This window comes from Diabrotica undecimpunctata, unplaced genomic scaffold, assembly GCF_040954645.1.
Source record: "Diabrotica undecimpunctata isolate CICGRU unplaced genomic scaffold, icDiaUnde3 ctg00002434.1, whole genome shotgun sequence".
Taxonomy (NCBI): Eukaryota; Metazoa; Arthropoda; class Insecta; order Coleoptera; family Chrysomelidae; genus Diabrotica; species Diabrotica undecimpunctata.
Window position 1 is genome coordinate 1 of NW_027313628.1, and position 20,575 is coordinate 20,575.

General features: G+C 32.6%; 1 protein-coding gene across 1 annotated transcript; it reads left to right on the forward strand.

The window, feature by feature from the left end:
• Positions 1-1,019: 1,019 nt before the first annotated feature.
• Positions 1,020-20,269, forward strand: LOC140431989 (pickpocket protein 28-like; the record flags this gene model as incomplete). The annotated part of the gene is made up of 5 exons (XM_072519856.1): positions 1,020-1,312; positions 3,529-3,771; positions 5,626-5,731; positions 11,249-11,397; positions 20,112-20,269. Coding segments are annotated over exons 1-5 (949 nt in total), but the record flags the coding sequence as incomplete, so codon positions are not given.
• Between the last annotated feature and the right edge of the window lie 306 nt (positions 20,270-20,575).

The following is a 20,575-nucleotide window of genomic DNA, read 5'->3' on the forward strand; positions in this document are numbered from 1 at the left end:
CGCGCTATCTCAGAGTATTAAACTGGATGCTCGACTTGATGAATCGACACCAAGTACAGTTCGTTAGCTCATAAGCACAACAACCGATGGCAGATTTTTATGAAAATGCTCTAGCCTAACCAAAATGGTGAAACAGGCCAGTGTTGAAGTTCCTGGAAGCGAAAGGAGGGTACTCAACAAAGGCGTGTGGCAAAAAAAGTAGCTTAAGCAAGCTTCGCTATGATTATCCACTAAAAACAGGATGACGAAAAGTTTTGTAAGAATATCCTTCGGGATTGATCACAGATTGAGGGAAGTCAGGAAACTCCCAGAATGACAAAAGAAGAACATAAATCCAAAACGTTAATACACAGTCTTGAAAAAGAAGAAAAAATTGGTATATGGCGTACAATACATCATCGATACATAAACAGTTCAGTCTCAAACCAATGTTTCCAAAAGAACAAAAAAAAATTGCTACAATCTTAACATTTCGTCTATTTTGTACCTATCTTTAACAATTTGATCTATTGTTAATTATGGTACGGGTAGGAACTCCTTTTTGGATAGTCCTATCAGGACAAGTGAATCAATACCTGCCTTCCGCAGATTCCAGGTGTTTCCTGACCCGGGAAACTAGTACCTGCTAAGGGTCCCTTGTCCAGGGTCACGGATGAAGTCCACAACGGCATCCAGGGTGGAGAAGAAGATCTTCACAACGGTCTGGAGGACGGAAGTAGCAGCACCCTGGTTTTAGGGCTTGTTTAAAATCGAAGGGCAGGTGAGACTCTCTAGCTGTAGTGGAAGCAACTCGCATTCGAGAAGGATACTCTGATGTAAAATCCCTGACCCTCCAGGTTGAGGGTTGAGGCACCGGGCCAACTCCTCGGTACTCATAAAATACGTACAATATTAAGAAGCCTAACCAAAGCCTCGGAACAAAAGATTGGAAACACAATAGACGAAAACAGCAAAGAAAACGATTAATGAATTTTTGTACATGGAATGTGCAAGCTATCTCCCGAAAAACACCAGAAATCATGTCAAAACTCAAAAATGCAGAGTTAGATATCGCGGTGCTTACAGAAACTAAAAAGAAGGGTATGGGTTCTGAAAAGTGGAGTCACTATGACCTGTTCTATAGTGGAGTAACGAAAGACCAAAGAGCACAACAAGGTGTTGCTATTATTATTCGTAAAACTTTAAGAAGACATATTACCTCTTGGGAAGCAATTAATCAGAGATTGATAAAAATGAACATCACGATAAAAGGAAGCAGAATAGCCATACTAGGTGTATATGGAATTAATGAGGACGTCTATATTAGTCAACAGTAAAGATGCATTTTTCGAACAACTGAACGATGAAATTATAAAAGTAGGAACATCTAGGGAGATCATACTTCTAGGAGACTGTAACAGCAGAGTTGGACGGGAATTGAACAACAAAGTGGTAGACGCGCTATCTCAGAGTGCCAGAAATGATAATGGAACCAGATAATAACAACATGCACACAAAATAACTTAAAATTATTAAATGGATTTTATCCACATCGCGATATACACAAATACACGTATATACAACAGACCAGAAACCTGAAATCTATAATAGATTATAGCATCGTAAGACAGAGAACTACAATTAAAATACAAGATGTGCGAGTGGCCAGAGAGCCATCATGTGGTACCGATCATCACCTGCTAAAATTTAAAGCGGTACTCCCTAACAGACACGAAAAAGAAAAAGAGCACATCGAGTCAAATCAGCTAATAAAACAAGTACGGTACAACCTAGACAGTTTAAACCATGAGAGTGTAAATCTACTGTATAAAAAACGATTAGACCAAAAATTAGAAACGGGTAGTTTTGAAAATACCGAAGAACACTACGAACACATCAAAAGGTCGATTCATTTAGCAGCAGAAGAAGCACTGGGAAAATGTGACGAAAACCATAAAGGAATAAAACCATACTGGTGGGATGAATAAAGAAGGAAATTAGAGGTAAACGTCGGAAATACCAAACATTATTAACAACAAAACGATACGATAAGTCAAGCCAAAATTAGAAAAAAGATAACTCAAAAAAAGAACGAATCATGGGAACAGAACTGCCAAAAGATCAACACCTACATAGGAGGTAGTATAAGCACAGAGAGTTGGAGATTGATTAAAAGTATGAGAAATAATAAAAAAAAGACGTTATATCACCAATAACAACAGAAAAATGGGAAGAATTTTTCAAAAGACTACTAACAGAACAAAGACCAGAATTTACTAACATGGAAGACAATACGATAGGTATACGTATAGATTCATCACCATTACAAATAAGTAAATCAGAGATGGAAGAAATAACCAAATCCATGAAAAATCGAAAATTCCCTGGTCCTGGTGACATCCCTGCAGAATTAGTGAAAGCCGGCACAGACAAACTCCAGGAACAGTTAACAAAACTCTTTTAAGACTGCTTGAATGGGGTCGAATTACTAAAAGAATGGAAATTATCTATCATGTCAACTATCCACAAAAAGGGCAGCAAGGATGAGTGTGAAAATTACAGAGGAATTGCGGCAAACAGCACAATAAGTGGGATGTATGGGAAACTTATTAAGAACAAAATAGAAAATGACTATAGAGATTAGCAGAGCAGATAAGCAGAGGAGCAAGCTGGTTTTAGAGCTGGGCGATCCACAGTAGACCACTTGTACTCTCAATTTACAAAATCTACAAGGAAAATAATTCCTGCAGCTGGTTGTATACCATGTATCACAAAAAGAGGTTTAAATCTTTGTATTTAGGTATATTTAAAAACCCTTAAAAGGGCTACATCAAAAAACACAAACGTTTTTGGAATAATAATTCCATCATCAGGTTAAAAAGCAGGTTAACATGCCTGAGCCACCAAAATATTGGGGTACAACCCTTTACAAAAAATTTAAGTTACCAAAAAATGTACATGTTGTTGTTTAAAAGTGAGTGACGTTGAATACTTTATTAGATTTAACTTCAGGCAACACATAACCATGCCTCACGTGAGTACCAGCGTCCGGAGAGTAATCCTCTTCAAACGGACATCAGCTGGTAACTAGCTGACTAACTCAGTTACCAAGTTATCTTCATGGTATGAGAAGAAAAAGAGGAAGGCCGAGAAGAAGCTGGAAAGAGGGAATTGAAAAAGATCTAGAGGAAAGAGAAATCCGTCCAGGCCTATGGTTAAATAGAGAAGAATGGCGGTTAGGAGTCGGAAGGCGTCGAAGAACGCTGGAAACCGATAGTAGTAGTAGTAGTAGTAGTTAATTATAAGTATTTTTTGGAACGCCAATGCTTCGTTAGCTTAAGCATTACTGTTGTGAGAAGTTCTGGTCAATGCATTTGAAACCAGCAATATTTTAAGAACTATACTTTATTTTTAAATAAATTAATTTATTTTTTTCGAATTAATACACTAGACAGTCAAACAAATTTCAAAAAATAAATAAAACATTGTTGCTTTATGTTGACGTTCTTATATTGTTAGAAAGTTGTTAAACTACAGATTTTATTTTAGAGGATGGTGGTTTGTAGTGTTCACCGTGACACTAGTTGCTTGTATAATCTCCATTAGAGAAGTTTATAAGAAATGGTTAAGGGCTCCTGTAATCGTAAGTTTTGCTACAAAAGAAACTCCAATTTACTCCATACCGTTTCCCGCAGTGACCATTTGTCCAGAAACAAAATCAACCCAAGCACTTTATAGTCATATGGGAATCGTTAAGAAGTTTCTTAACAAACAAAATCTTACTGAAAGAGAGTAAGTATTTGCAACTTTTTAATTCTATGTCGCTATCTCAGAGTCCATTAAAATTTTGTTGTAACTAAAAAATTTATTTATTGCTTAAACGTTTCGTCTGTTTGATATTTGCAATAAGCACTTTAGTTATATTAACACTACGTAATACAATTCATATTTACTAGTTTCTATGTTTATTAGTTTGCAATGAAATGTAAAAGTGATATTTTACCTTAAAACATGTCTGAAATTTGAACATACGACTGGTTCAGGGTCGTATTTAAAATATACAGTAAAACCTCCGTTAACCAAAAATAATTGGGGGGGGGGAGGCCGTTTCGGATAACAAGAATTTCGGTTAAAAATAACATTGTTTTTTATAATATTCTTGATCACAGTATTGGTATTAAAAAATACTCTGAGTTGATTTCGTAATGTTTTCTAATAAGTAAATCCAAAATAAAGTAATAAAATTAAGAAAAATGAACAAGTTGAACATGCTTTTTTAAAGAAATCTGCTATTTTTTTGCGTTTTCGTTTAACAACGATGTTTCTCTCTCCCTCCATCGTTAATCTGCAGAACGGCATGAGTTTGCCTCATTCGATTGTTCGACGAAACGTAAAGCAGTCTGAAAAGGACAAAACTTTATGCAATGACAACAAAAATTAAGAACCTAGTCGTGTACCTAACTAATTAAGCCTACTGTATAAAATTCTTTCCTATAAAGCATTGAAAATCTCGTCGACGGTCTTGTGCTGCCTGTTGCCTCTTGGGTCGTCATCTTCGTCGTCTGATATGCTCAGGTTGTCTTGATAAAGAACCATATCAATGATGTCCTGGTCGATGAATTCACGTTCTGAGTCATCAGCTGCTAACCACTCACGTATCTCTTCTTAGTTAATTTCGTCATATCCCGGCAAATTTTTAATGAAAGGTTTAATTTCTTCTGTCGTTTCCTTACCATTTTCTTCTTCAGGATCGTCAATCAAAATCTTATGAAAAGGTTTGTTCCAGCATTTTTCCAAAGTTGAAGATTTGATCTTGGCCCACGACTCATTTAATCACCAATAAACATGTTTCCTTGTTAAAGATTTGAGAATTTCGGGAACACTTATGGATTAATTCGTCTCCTGTAATAACCGATGTCTTAAGAATGCTCCTCTATAATATCTCTTGAATGTCTCTATGACTCCCTGGTCTAACGGCTGAATTAAGCTTGTGACATTCGGTGGCAAAATTTGACAATTGTCACCATTTTGTAGATTTTGTGGGTCAGGGCACCTTGAGTTGTCAACAAGCAACAATGCTTTGATGGGAAGGTTTTTCGATTTTAAAAAGGATTTTACACTCGAGACGAATTCATTTTTGAACCATTCTAAAAATAAAGTGGTCGACATCCATGAACTTTTTTGGCTTCTATAACTTAAAGTGGCTTTTCGGAAATATTTTTTAGAGCTCTTGGTTTTTGTGATTTCCCAACACACATAGACATCAATCGGTGAGTGAAATTAACGGAATTGTTTACGTTTTGCGACAAACATTTACTTTTTATTGACGAAATTATTGAAACTGTCAGCCGTTTCGGTTAAACGAAGTTTCGGTTAAAAAGCTTTCGGTTAAGGGAGGTTTTACTGTATGTCAATTGTACATTTTCGGACAGCTTAACTTATTACATTGTGGTTACAAGTTGTGATATATTGGAGAGATCTTTAATATCGGTCTTATTATTGATACAATTTTGAGTTTGTTTATGTGAATCATCTTCAATATACTTAACCAATATAGTATTTTGCTACAATCTGTACATTTTTAAAACAAAATGAAATGGATATTTTCTAGAGATTTTTACAATATTTGTTTAATTTTAATTTTAGACGTACAGTTGTTGATTATATGGGTCTAGTTTGTGAAGAAAACAGTTATGTCAAATATTCGGACAAAGAAGTTTTCACTGATGATTTTTATAGAGTACTCGAAGAAGTAAGTACAAGTAACATAATTTTAAATGACGTGTATATTTTAAAGTTCTAGCTTTTTAACCCGAAGTGTGAGTCAAATCATAATTCTAGTAAACCATTCACTTGAGTATAATCAAAGGATTCTGCCAACCCACTCATTGTATCATTGATCATCTATAGTTGAGAGCCCCAATTTTCCCATACACCACACATAAAACTTATGAGTCTGTAGGTCTCGGAGTCTAGACGGGAACTTTGAGGTTTAAAAAGTGGAAGAACAAGGCTATGGAATAGCCTTGGTCCAAATTGTGGGGTACTGTTGTTGCTGCCATATGAAACTAAATATATGTAGCATTACCTTTATGACTGAATTGGGAAGTTGTTTCAGAAAAATGGATGGTACGGTAGTGTTAAAAAGTCCTGCACCACCTAAGCGCCTTATAGTTTTTGAGGTTTAACACAAGTTTTTTGTATATTTTCGCTAATTCATTTTAAGTTTCTGCTTGTAATTAGCATTATCGGTATACTTACTAATGTTTTTTTAATCACTAGCTCAAAACTCTACAGAAAAGATAGAAAATATAAGATATATATAAGATATAAGAAAATACTCTGATTGAAGGGATTTCCCATAATCCGAGAAAATTATGAGGTGATTATTGAGTCGTTAAAGTACTATTAAATTAAATCTTAATAACAAATTTGCCACATATTTTGACTATATAAACACTGTAGTTACCCTAACACATTTATTTGCTCTTTGATTTTTGATAAAAAGGTCAAAATGTCATCCTAGACCAAACAAACTAAATTATCGGACGAATAGCGTTTTGAAATTATTTTTCACCATAAAAACGACAAATCTAGTCGTGAAATAGCATCCGCAGTAAACTGTAATCAATCTACAGTAATTAGAGTCGTTAAGAAGTAGGTATGCTAAATAAGAAAAAATCGACAACAGACCGCGTAGTGGCTGACCACAGAAAAGCAAAGATTGCACCGTTTGAAATGGGCCAAGGAACATCGAATCTGGACAGCATAGCAGTGGCAGAGTATACTGTTTAGTGATGAATCCACTTTTAATATTAATAATTATGCTAGAACTGTCTACGTCAGAAGATTTCCTGGTGAAGAATTTTCTCCAAAATGTGTTCTTCCCACAATTAAACATCCAAACTCCGTTATGATATCGTGTTGCACGTCCGCTTGAGGAGTTGGTCGCCTACACGTTGTCTCTGGGATGATGACTGCTACCAAATACATTGAGGTACTACAGAATAAGATGCTGCGTACTGGAAAAGACCTGTTTGGCGAAGAAAAATTCATTTTTCAGGATGATTATGCTCCTTGCCATAGAGCAAAATTGGTTAAAATTTGGATGGAGAGTAATGAAATTGATAGGATGGACTGGCCAGCGCAATCCCCGGACCTCAATCCCATCGAGAATTTGTGGCAAAGGATAACAAACATCATTTCTAAAATCAAACCCACAAATAAAATGAAATTAATCGAATCTCTAATCCACGTTTGCCATTACTGTATTTCCATGGAGGAACTGCAAAAATTAATAAACTCCATACACAAAAGATGTGAACTAGTTATTAAAAACAAGGGCTGGCCAATTAAATATTAATATTAGTTTAAATTACGTCAATGTGATGTACAATATCTTCTTGATGTAAATAGCCTAATTTTTGTAATAGTGAATAAAAAAATTTCCGAATTACATTTTTTTTTATTAATCAAAATTTTTGCTGTGTTTCCATTTTATAATATTGTGTTAAAATGCTTGTTTGATGTAGATAGTAAATGGTTAAAAAATATTTAAGGTAAATGCCTTAAACTTCTATTTTCATGTATTTGGTAAGGTGATGCAGGACTTTTTAACACCACTGTATATCATCTGGTCCAGGACAAGTGTTCTTCAAATTTAAAAGTGAATTGTTTAATTCATATAGCGTTAGGAGAAGATATAGAGGAATATTGCTCATGGCATATGAAATTGTACTACAATTTCCGGATTGTATTTTCATTGTAAGATATTTTTGTATAATTGTATGCTAATATATTGGCAATTTCTGTTGGTGATGTAATAATTTGGCTATTCAGCTTCAGTGTTGATACTGTAGGTGACTGTTGAAAGCCTGAAATTTTGCGTATTTTTTCCAAACTTTACTTATTGGCGTGGAGCTGTTTATATTAGAATTTTACGGATACGGACATCCACTTTGGTACGGATGTATGATTTTTTGGCAGTTTTGTTTTACCTATAAACTGTTTTGCGCTATATATAATGATATTATTGAAGTCCTCTAGAGTATCGTTGATGTTATGTTTTACATTAAATTGTTTCATAGTTTAATTAAGTTTTTAAATGCTGTCTTAGTAGCTGACTAAATTGCTGTCTGCTTTATCAGTGTGCACACCTAAATAGTTTTGTTTGAATTTATTTTGTATTTTAATATGAGTTTTCGTAAATTTTTGACTAAGGCGGAAATGATAGAATTAGTAAATTTTCAAAACGGATCAGCTGATGTGTCAGGTGACGAGAGTGATAATGATAATTACACGGTTTGTCATGATGACTCCCTTCGAGATACGGATTTTGTGCCGGGCTCTTCGTCGAGTGAATCAGAGTCAGATAAATATTTGCTTAAATTACCTGGTCTTAAGCACATCTACTGAAAATAGTTCGAATCAACAAATAATGATGCGAGGTTCCGGCAGACATGGTAAAATGAGAGTGGACTTGTGTTGATTGTGTTGACAAGAGAATCTCATTGTCCAACGATTGAATGCTACGTCGCATAAGGATCTGCACAGTGCCTAAAGCCCGCCGACACTCAACTAATGAAAGGTGGATCATTTCTTTTCCAGAAGTAGAAGCATTTATTTCTTTGCTTTATGCTTCTGGTGCCTATAATATGAGTCATTTGGATATTAATCGTTTGAGGTCCAATGTGTGAGAACCACCTGTTATCAAACAAATTATTACCGTAGATAAGTTTGCGTTAGCATTAGAGCCTCTCGTTATACGTCGTTCATTTTGAAGGCGGACAACGACACAACTCTTACTCTCTACCAAGGAAAGTCGACAAAAAGTGTAATAATCTTGAGTACAATAAGATCTCGACAAGTTAAAATTTGTAAATATGCTAAAAAACTCCCTAAAACTTTTGCTTCTTTTAACCCAACAAAATTTGGTGTTGATATAGTCGATCAAATAGCACGCAAATATACAATGAGAGCTGGTAGCCGAAGGTAGCCTGTGCATGTGTTCTACAACGTGTTGGATTGTATATAATAATTTGCATTTAACTTAAATTAAAGTAAGGAACAACTGCTTTCTTAAGTCCGATTGTCAAAATGACGGCTGCGGCAATTCTAAGTATGTGTCAAGCGCCGGCCCTTCTAATGTTAAAAAGTTAAAAGAAGTGTTTATGACTTTTGCCTTTTGTTAGTATTTTTTAATTTTTTTGGTTGCTGAGAACCGTTTTTTATGTTTGTATGATCTTTTTTCCAGGATTGTCTATAACGTAATGTGACAGGTAGCTTTTTTAGACAGCACTCAGTAAAACACAGGTTTAAATAAGATCCTAGGAAGTATATACAATAAAAATTAAAACGTTAATCCTGGCAACGACGGCATCCATGGCGATATGACCCAATGTTTAGTATCTGCGAAAAATAAGATACAATTAATGACATAAAATCTAAATAGCAATTACATTGTGTTAATACATACAAACGGTAGGAAACGGATTGAAGAAATACGGATATAACGCACCAATTAATACTCGGCCTGGCGAGGAACGGACGGTGACCAATCAGTACTTGGTTACAGGAAGAAATAGGTATGTCTCAAATCAATACTTCAAGACCGGGTACGGAACTGCCACTAGGTCAATGCTCTAGCAGAAGTGGTTGGTCTTCAGTCAGTACCCTAGGGCCAGTGGAGTTGTTGTCAGATCAATATTTCGATTAAACTCTCATTCTCTTGCGGCGGCAGCTCTTTTATACGCCCGATCGTGTGCACAAAGCGCTGACGGTATCGAGGCGATACATATTGTTACAATAAAAAACACATTAGTCTATATATTGCAATACCAAAAGTGCCGAGTAATCTTGTTTTGGTAGAGCTACGATTATCTAGACTTTATTATATATTTGCTATTATTTGCTGCATGGATCTTCTTTTCTTCCATCGTTGGTATGCATCATACCTTAATATCTCTCGCAGGATCCGGCTAGGGTGGTCTTGTAGCTCAGCGAATTATTATTCTGGCTTTTTCTACCATCATAGTTAGCTTGAACAGGAAGCGTAAAGCGACGTACCTGGGCACATTTGTAGCTAACGCAGTTGTTGTGTGCTGCTTGTATCTTCTTCTTGTTGCTTTTGTTTTGCTTATGTGTCCCCATGCCAGAGATGCATTACGTAATAATTATTAGTAATTTGATCGAAAAATTACTGTTACCAAGTTAAATAATTTTCAATAGCTCTTTTTTACAACTTAACAAAAAATATATGCATGTTTTGTCTTTGTGGAAAGGCATAAAATATTAGTACCATAATTCATTATTTATTCTGTTATTTGTTTAGTACGTTTGTATGTATGTTTAGTATGTGATATGTCTTCTCAATTTTTAGTATATCTATCTTTTTATCCATTTTATTTTCATTTCTTTTGCTGCATCTCGTGTCCTTAAGTTGTACCATGATCATCTGATAAAATGATATAAAATTTAGGTCAGGCAATTTTTTTTCAATAACATTACACTTTAATTTACTTATATGTGAAACCTTCTATAACAATAAAACCATAGCCTTATTACTTTTTTACCGTTTACTTCTCCTTTAGTTGCTATATCGCACATGTTTCATTACATATATATTTTTTATAAATATCTGGCTATGGATAAAACAAATTCGTTATCATCCACCAACAAAACAAAATATTTTTATTTTATACATATTATTTTTAATTGAACTTAAGGCTGTTTTAGCAGTTCAAGCCAACTGCGATTTGAAATGGGCGTATCACTTACTTTTCTACACTGCTTACGCGAGACCATCTTTACTCAGTGCCGCCGGCCGACGGGTAGTTTAATGACAACAAATACATTATTCTCCATTCAAATTAGTTTTAACACGAACTAACTGACCGTACGTTCATGAGATTTGACGTCACGAAGGCGATAACGATGAAACTAAGCCCAATGATGAGTAACACGTTTCACTATTAGATTTCAGTATTTTTTAGCAATTTTCTTTAAAATTGGAACACGCTTTTTTCGATTATTACTGGACACAGAAAGGTGAAACAAAAATCAACGATTACAGAAAAAAAAACTCTTTCGAGTGATGGGCGTAAAAAGTTTGGTTATAATAGAACGTTAAACAGTATATTCCAATTTTTCAACAGAAGTTTCAAAAAAATAAAAAAAAGTAAAACCATCAGTTTAAAGGCAACATAATTTTGAATAACATTCTTAAGCCTTAAGCAAAACAAATAATACAATAATTTGAGCTAATTTTTAGATTAGTCGAGGTACGGATCCATTTATGCGTTGCGAATATATAGGAATAGCTTACGATTGCAATAAGATATTTAAACCTGTAATTACCGACGAAGGACTATGTTATACATTTAACATGCTTGACAGAAGTGAAATATTTCAGAACAATGTGTAAGTATAAGTGTAAATAAATATAAATTTACAGTCCATCTAATTTACTTAGTTAGGTTGCACGTCATTATCTATGTCAGAGATCGAAGTTGACATAGTCGCCAAAATATAAAAAAATCCTGAATCCGTTTTAAATCAAACAGGTCACATAATTATTGCAAAAGTGGATTATATAACAAAACAAATTAATATTTAATGTAAATAAATAGAATCAAACAAGAGTTAAAAAATAATCTTGTTAAAAACAATTTAAGCCGCTTTTATGCGTCGTATAAAGATGTAAAATGGAATACTTAAACAAAAACAACACTTTTTTCGTTACTTTATGCCAAAATATCACCTTCGTTCGATTACAGTTACAGTGTGTTTCGAACAAATGTTCTTTATAAAATCGCTTTATAATGCATTTATACAAATTAAATGAAACATATTATTGTTTATTTCTTTAAGTTAATAGAAATCTTTAAATATTATTTCTAAGCGTATATAATAAAATATGTCTAGTGGCTGTAATGCCAGTGTACTCGGCAAAGTGATTGTAAAAAAGAACACACCTACCACCTAAATATTTCGTGTTGGTACCATGTGACCTCACGGGCTATGACGTGCAACGGTAAGTAAATTAGATGAAGTATAAGTGATTTTGCTTTTGCGAAAGCGAAGTCTTTCTTGTCAGATCCTGATTGTATTCCACCTACTCTTCTTAAATTTTTAGTTTTGTACTATCACATCCACTTCATATTCTATTTAATGAATCTCTTGCATCAGAAATATAAACCATTATGTAATAGTTCAATTACAAAATTATTTGAGGAAATAATAGCTAATACCTTCAGATCAACATTAGGTTTGCCTGTGAAGGAGGAACAGTTTGGTTTTTTAAAGCTGAGATCGGCGGATTTGAATTTAATTGCATTTTTGTTGACTATCTTTCAGATTCCTTACATCGGGGTATATATGCCGTTAACACAGATTTTTCCAAGGCGTTCGATAGGGTCAATCACAAAATTTTATTAAACAAGCTAAAAATTGCTGGTGTTCAGCGAACGTTATTAGAATAAAAAGAGAAATCAAACGATTTCTACTTAGCGAAACCGAATTCAAATCTTAACCACTGTATTTCCTAAAATTTGCGAAACAAACAGCTGGATGAATTACTCGGCAAGGGAATCTAAAATTGCATTCCACAAGCCGTTCATCCTAGTCAAAATTCGTAGTGAATTCAGTTTCTCGTACTTCCAACGAAGTAAATAACAAAACAGATGACGGTATTAGATTTTTGTTTTGATACAGTGCAGTGACTATACCGTTCTGAAGAGACTTAAGGAGGTCGAAATACGTATCAACGGTTGTTGCTGCACTGTATCAAAACAAAAATCTAATACCGTCATTCTGTTATTAGAATAGTTATCTGTTTGAAAGATTTCAAACTGCAAAAGTGAATAATTTTTTATCTACAAAAAATTTCCAATTACTCTGTAGTTCCACAGAGGTTCGCAGATAATCTAAAGTGTTATTTTACAATATCATTCTCTGAGGACTGTCTTAAATATCAGGCAGATCTGGCTACACTGGACGAATAGTGTAAGATCAATAATCTACGCGCTATCTCAGAGTGTGTCACTCCATAATATTTACAATGAAACTAAAGAAAATTGATTATAAATACAGAATAAAGGGTTCACAGTTTTATTAAGTCACATCTATTCGAGATCTTGGTGTTGTTATGGACTTCACACTCATTTGTCAAAAATATTGACATGAAAGTTTTTATAGCTCTAGGTATACTTGGATTTATTAAGAGAAAATCATCAGACGTTAAAAGTACTATAGCTATTCGATTATATTATACTGTAGTCATTTTAGATTCCTATTAGAATATTGTTCTTCAGTCTGGAGTCCCTATTATATAATATGTGATATTCACAGACTTGAGCAAGTGCAAAAAAGGTTTCTAGGGTACCTAGTATATAAAGCAAATATTTCAAAAATTAATGAATATTCTTACGATTTTTCATCATTTCAAGAGACATTAGAGAGTTATCAAGTGAAAGAGTGAGAATACGGTAACGTTATTTTAGCGATGGAGCATGCGCAGTATGAAAATTGAATAACGCAAATGATTTTAATGTTTACGGGCTCCGTTACCGTACGTCGAATAGCGGGTTTGATATACGGTAACGTTAGCAGCGAATCGCACCAATTCGTCAACACTCGGGACTCGGAGATTGAACTTCTTGTTCTGTAATTTTATTTCTGTGCATTGGTTAACACACGTGGTTTCTGTTTTCTTGGTTAAGCATCTGCGAGAAAAATAAAACATTTTATTATATTCCATTATATTTATCAATTATGAACACGGAAATAGTGAAAAATACAAAAAGGCTGCGTTTTACAAGCACTGATGACCTTTTGCTAGTAAAAGAATTGCGAGGAGTCAACCCTCTGGAATGTCCTGTTTTTTAAACCGAAAATACTGTTTGGCTTGCTCAGGCTCTATTAAATTAATTATTTTGCTGTCACATACAAAATTTGACTGACAGCTGCCAACTATTAACGTGAAGCACCAATTCGACCATTTGATAACTCTAAAATTACATATCCGTTAAAACTTATACCGTACAAAAATAGCGTTTACGTGTCAAAATAACGGAACGATAAAATTTTACTTGATAACTCTCTATTCTCATTACCAACGTTAAAAGTGCGAAAATACCATGCAGACCTAGAATTATTTTCTAAAATCGTTAATTGTATGAAAGACTGTCCTTCATTAATTTCTAAAACGCTGGTGGAGGTCCAGTTATGAATACAAAATCACCTATCATTTTTCATTTTTTTTTTTTAATTTTTTAGTATTTTGAGTTGTTTTAAAATACATTTTAGATTTTGTTCTGAAGCTATTTTCTTGTGGCATTTTAAACTAATTACGTATAAGCCACAATTGAAGGTTAAAATAAGTTTATTGACGTTTCAATCTCCACTTCGGAAATCGTTCTCAAAATACAAACATTAATAAATTAAACAAATTTTGTTTTTTGCTACTTGGTGATAAATTCTTCTAATAATTTAATTTTATCAGACTTATTTATATTGACAATTCGGACATATATTATACATTTTAAAGTAGACAACTTTAAAATAATATTGCCTTCTTGGGCGACTTTATTGTAAGATAGGTCATTCGATTACAAGAAATCAACTTTAACTTGATAATATCCGTTAGAAAAAATCATAGCATGTAATTCGTCTTTAAAAAGACAACCACATGTCATGAGGACAGTAACAATCTCCTGTTAGTGATTCTATAGTAAATCACGACGAAAAAAACCTCAAAATACTATCCCAACATGGTAAGTATTTGGTGTTACATTTAGTTTACTCTCAATAATCACCAAATTCTATGTTTTTATATGTTTGTTAGTTAAAAAACATAAATCCTACATATGTTATTGACTTACTAATTGTGGTATTTTCTTTTTATTAACTTCTTCTTTTAATATGGGTCACCAGATCCTACTGCATTTTGCAGAGAAATTTGCGACACAATTGGTTATATTTAGCATAATTAGAGCCGCTTCTTTGATTTTTCTCTTTTTACCCTCTGTTTCTTTTAATACTATATTTGAATCATTTCATTGAACCCTATGTTCATTTTTCCATGCGTGTTTACATATTTGAGATCTATCAAATTCTCTATTTTAATATAAGATTGATGTTCACCTATTCTAACATTTAGTGACCTTGACGTTTCAACTAAATAAAACTGATCGTATTCACAAGGTATTTTATAAATACAATTCTTTGTTCTTTCTTGTTCATTGTTAGGTTTAGTTTTAGATAAAATAGATATCAATGTGTTTTTTGTTTTGAATGTTGTTGAAATGTTGAATAATTTTCTATCATTTTAAGTTCTTTTGATAATCCTTTTATGTACGGTATTTTCCTCGTATTATTCCTTGTATATGCTGTAGGATCTCGTTCTAAGCTGTCCTGTCATATTCGTTCGATTGTTAAAAATTTCCTATTTATAAACAATAATCATTTTTTAATAAAACAGATGTTAATAAATGTTTTTCTTCTGAGAACGAATTTTCGTTAGAACAAGCAATTTTGGCTCTATCGTATAAGGATTTAATGATTCTCTTTTTAATATTAATATTGTGATTTAATTTGTATTTTAAATATCTGTTGATGTGTGTTGGTTTTCCATGCACCTGAGTCGCATATCCAATATTGTTCTTAGAGATTAAAACATCCAGGAAAGGTAGTGTGTTATTATATTCCTTTTCCATGGTAAATGTATTGTTTCTTCTTTATCGTTTATATCATTTAGGAATGTGTCCAACAACTCTGATCCATGAGGCGATATTAAGAATACATCATCTTCATATCTCCACCATACTGTGGGTTTTAAATTTTGTTTAGAAATAATATTTGTTTCCAAATCTTCCATAAATATATCGGCTAATAATGGAGATAAACTAGAGCTCATTGCTAGACCAAAATTTTGTTGATAGAATTCATTATTTAGTTGAAAATATGTATTATCAGTACATAATGTTAATAACTCCATTATAGCTGATAGATTTAGTTTTTTTCTAGTTGCCAATGTATCATCCCTCTGTAATTTTGACTTGATTATATTTAAAGTTTTGTTAATGGCACATTTTGTAAATTAACTATTTATATCAAAACTTACTAAAATATTATTTAATTAAATTCAATATTTGATATATTTTTTTAAATGTTGTGTGTTTTTTATAAATGTGTAATTTTTATTTGGAAATGGTTGTATACTATTTAATAAAAATTTTGACAGTTCACTACAAGGAGAATTCATGGTACTACAAATAGGTCTAAGTGGTATATTCGCTTTATGAACTTTTTGTACTCCATAACAATGAGGGGTTTTACTGTAATCAGGTGTGATTAATATTTTCTTTGATAATTTGTTAAACAATCTTTAAACTTAAATACAGTTCTATATATTCTGTTTTCCAACGGCTTTGTTGGTTCTTTTGTTAATTTCGTAAATTAAGTTCCGTTTGTTATGAGATCTTTAATTTTGTTTTCATATTGAATTTTATCCATTATCACAGTTGCATTTCCCTTGTCTGTAGGAAGGAAGTTAAAGTTGATTTCATGTAATCGAATGAACTATCTTACAATAAAGTCGTCCCAGGTACGCAACTCAGCAATATTGCCAATATCATTTTAAAGTAGACGACTTGTATAATAATGTATAATAATATATGTCTGAATTGTCAATATAAATGATTTAAATAAAATTAAAGAAGAATTTTTGACGTGACAACGTCATAAATTAGGTTGTGGCTCGGAGTCATTCATGAAAAAGTGTAACGCCCGCTCACGTCTGTTACAGTGAGTCACCGAACGAGAGAGAGGCCCGCCGGACCGGCGAATGCCTTGCGTCTCTCTCCCACTCAAACATGATCGGTCCGCTGCGCGCGCAGCACTAGAGAATTAGGCGCGTTAAATCGGTGCGTGCTTCCGTGCTTGTGTCTCTGTCTTTCTCGAGCGTTTTTGGCGTTGAAGACACATTACAGCAGAAACACTTCCTTTCATTTCATATTTCTCCTATCATCGTCCTATCCTCAACAAAATCACTCAAATAGAAATTAGTTAAGTTTAAGTTTACATGTACAATGTTTTAGTAAACAAAATATATTTCTATAGTTAAAATTTGTGCAATTCTTATTTTCATTCAATTCCTTGTTCCTATTGTGCAATTTAATAATATTCATATCAATAATTATTCTACCGAGAAAAAGACGTTGTCACGTAAAATGTTCGCCCATAAAACCGACTTTACAGGCAACCGATTTTTTTTTAATATTAATATTGTGATTTGACTTGTAATTTAAATATCTGTTGATATGTGTTGGTTTTCCATACACCTGAGTATCATATCCAATATTGTTCTTAGAGATTAAAACATCCAGGAAAGGTAGTGTGTTATTATATTCCTTTTCCATGGTAAATGTATTATTTCTTCTTTATCTTTTATATCACTCAGGAATGTGTCCAGCAACTCTGATCCATGAGGCGATATTGAGAATACATCATCTTCATATCTACACCATACTGTGGGTTTTAAATTTTGTTTAGAAATAATATTTGTTTCCAAATCTTCCATAAATATATCGGCTAATAATGGAAATAAACTAGAGCCCATTGCTAGACCACAATTTTGTTGATATAATTCATTATTTAGTTGAAAATATGTATTATCAGTACATAATGTTAATAACTCCATTATAGCTGATATACATATTTAGTCTTTTTCTAGTTGCCAATGTATCATCCCTCTGTAATTTTGACTTGATTATATTCAAAGTTTTATTAATGGCACATTTTGTAAATTAACTAAATATGTCAAAACTTACTAAAATATTATTTAAATTAAATTCAATATTTGATTTTTTTTTAATGTGTATTTTTTATAAACGTGTCATTTTTATTTGCAAATGGTTGTATACTATTTAATAAAAATTTTGACAGTTCACTACAAGGAGAATTCATGGTACTACAAGTAGGTCTAAGTAGTATATTCGCTTTATAAACTTTTTGTACTCCATAAAAATGAGGGATTTTACTGTAATGAGGTGTGATTAATATTCTTTGATAATTTGTTAAACAATCTTTAAACTTGAATACAGTTCTATATATTCTGTTTTCCATCGGCTTTGTTGGTTCTTTTGTTAATTTCGTAAATTAAGGTCCGTTTGTTATGAGATCTTTAATTTTGTTTTCATATTGAATTTTATCCATTATCACAGTTGTATTTCCCTTGTCTGTAGAAAGGAAGTTAAAGTTGATTTCATGTAATCGAATGAACTATCTTACAATAAAGTCGTCCCAGGTACGCAACTCAGCAATATTGGCAATATCATTTTAAAGTCGTCTACTTTAAAATGTATAATAACATATGTCTGAATTGTCAATATAAATGATTTAAATAAAATTAAGGAAGAATTTTTCATCAAGTAACAAAAAACAAAATTTGTTTAATTTATTAATTTTTGTATTTTGACAGCGATTTCCGAAGTACAAATTACGTCAATAAACCTATTTAACCTTCAATTGTGGCTTATTCCCATTAAAATAGTAATTATTTTAGATTTTATTTTGTATATGTGAAGTTTGCTTAGGTTTTGAACTATTTGTAACCAGTGGCAGCATATTTGTGCTAAACAAATGAACAGTTAAATTAATTAGTTTAATTTCTTTACGCAAAAATTATTATATAAAGTCTGTCTCAAACCCTTCTTTCAGTGTGTCACTAATTATGACGTCATATAGGATTTTAAGAATGTCGAGAATTATTGCATGACATTTTAGTTAAATCTGACAGTTGAAGGATCGTAATCGGCTAAATGTGAAAAGGTTATTTTTTGAAAATGTGGAGTAAAAACTTTAAGAATTCAAATTTGTTTTTAATTTACATATTAGAGATCCCGTCCTGTATAAAAATTTTTATTGTGTATTATATTGGAACGGCAGTTTGTCATAATTCCTATTCTATACATTTCAAGGAAAGTGCTTGATTACCCAAGATTTATTTATGTATTTATTATTATTTATTACAAACACTATGGCTAAAATGTATAGTATTTAAACTACTAATATGAATTTTTTTTAGAATAATTTAAAACTTACTTCACAAACGGCAGAAACTGGTAATAAAGTTGTCCCAGTCTCTTTTTCTAATTGAAAAAAATTTAATAATTTTAATATTAGTCTTTGTTCATTCTCGGTATATCTCGGCATATTTAAAATATTTTTATGACAATAAATACAAAAATTAAATTTTTACTGTAAAATGTCTGAAAATACTAACCTGGAATTGTCAAAGTACTGTCACTATCGAGACCATCTGCGTCAAATTATATTTATGCGCATCATTGATTGGATATCTTTTTAGCGTATTCTAAACTTCAACCAATTATACATCCGTAAGTAGAATTCGCTAATACCCGTGAACGATATATAATTTTCTAAGTTCTATATATGAGGGTCCTAGTATCAAAGTCGGCAATCTCCACTTTTTACCAAAATTGAGTTAGTTACACCAAATTGTTCGTATTTTAAAACACTATACATAAATAAAGAGAATAAGAATCAAAAACGGCATTATCCGCCTATAAAATAGCATATAAATTTAGCCTAAGAATCAAACACGGCAATCTCCATGAACGGTTTAGAATCAAAGTCGGCAATGTCCTGTTTGACCAATGAGAATCCTCGTAGTGACCATGTGATATACCACTAGGAGTCGTCTGGAGTCGCTGTCGTTATAATTTCTCGTAGTTTCTTTTTAACCAAGGTGCCAAGCTGTTTGTTTTTTATTTTGTTACTTTTTTAAAATGGAAACTATTACAACTCCTGTTGAAAACAACAAAGCTCGCAAACGAATTCGCAATCCGTCCACATGGCAGCAAAATGTGCGGAAAAAAATGAGGTACGTTCTTTAAAATTTAGTTGTAGTTTTTACTCGAAAGGTTAGGTTTAAGAGCACATGTCATCCGTATTCAGATTTTATTCATATAATTTTTTGATTTATTTTATTATTAAAACTATTTTACATATTATAAAAAACTAATAAAAAAAACAAATGATTTGTTCAAGCTACTGTTAATTTTATAAGGTCAGTATTATAATTAGTTTTTTGAAATATGTTATCTTTTCAGGTACTCTTCATCACAGTTACCACAATTCCCTACTTGCGGCCACAAAACGAAGGCCTATCAATGTTCTTCTCTAACAATGAGAGATATCAAGTGTTTTCATGATGCGTTTTACGCAGTTAAGGACAAGCTTAGTCAAGATTCCTTTATTCTAAAATTTTGTACAGTTCAACTACCTAAACGTCACCGTCCAAAAAACTCTAGACATGAAGCAAAAACAACGTCTGTGAAATGCTTTGTACGGAATAGTGTAATAAAGCAAAATATTCCAGTGTGCCAGAAAGCTTTTTTAAACATACTAAATATTACGAAACATCGCCTCACCTACATTATGAAATCATTTTTAAAAACAGGAGAAGCACCAAAGGAAAAAAGAGGCGGTGACAGAAAAACTTCAAATTTTAAAGGAAAACAAGAATCAGTTCAAAAATTTATTAATACTTTTAAAAGACTCTGAGATAGCGCGT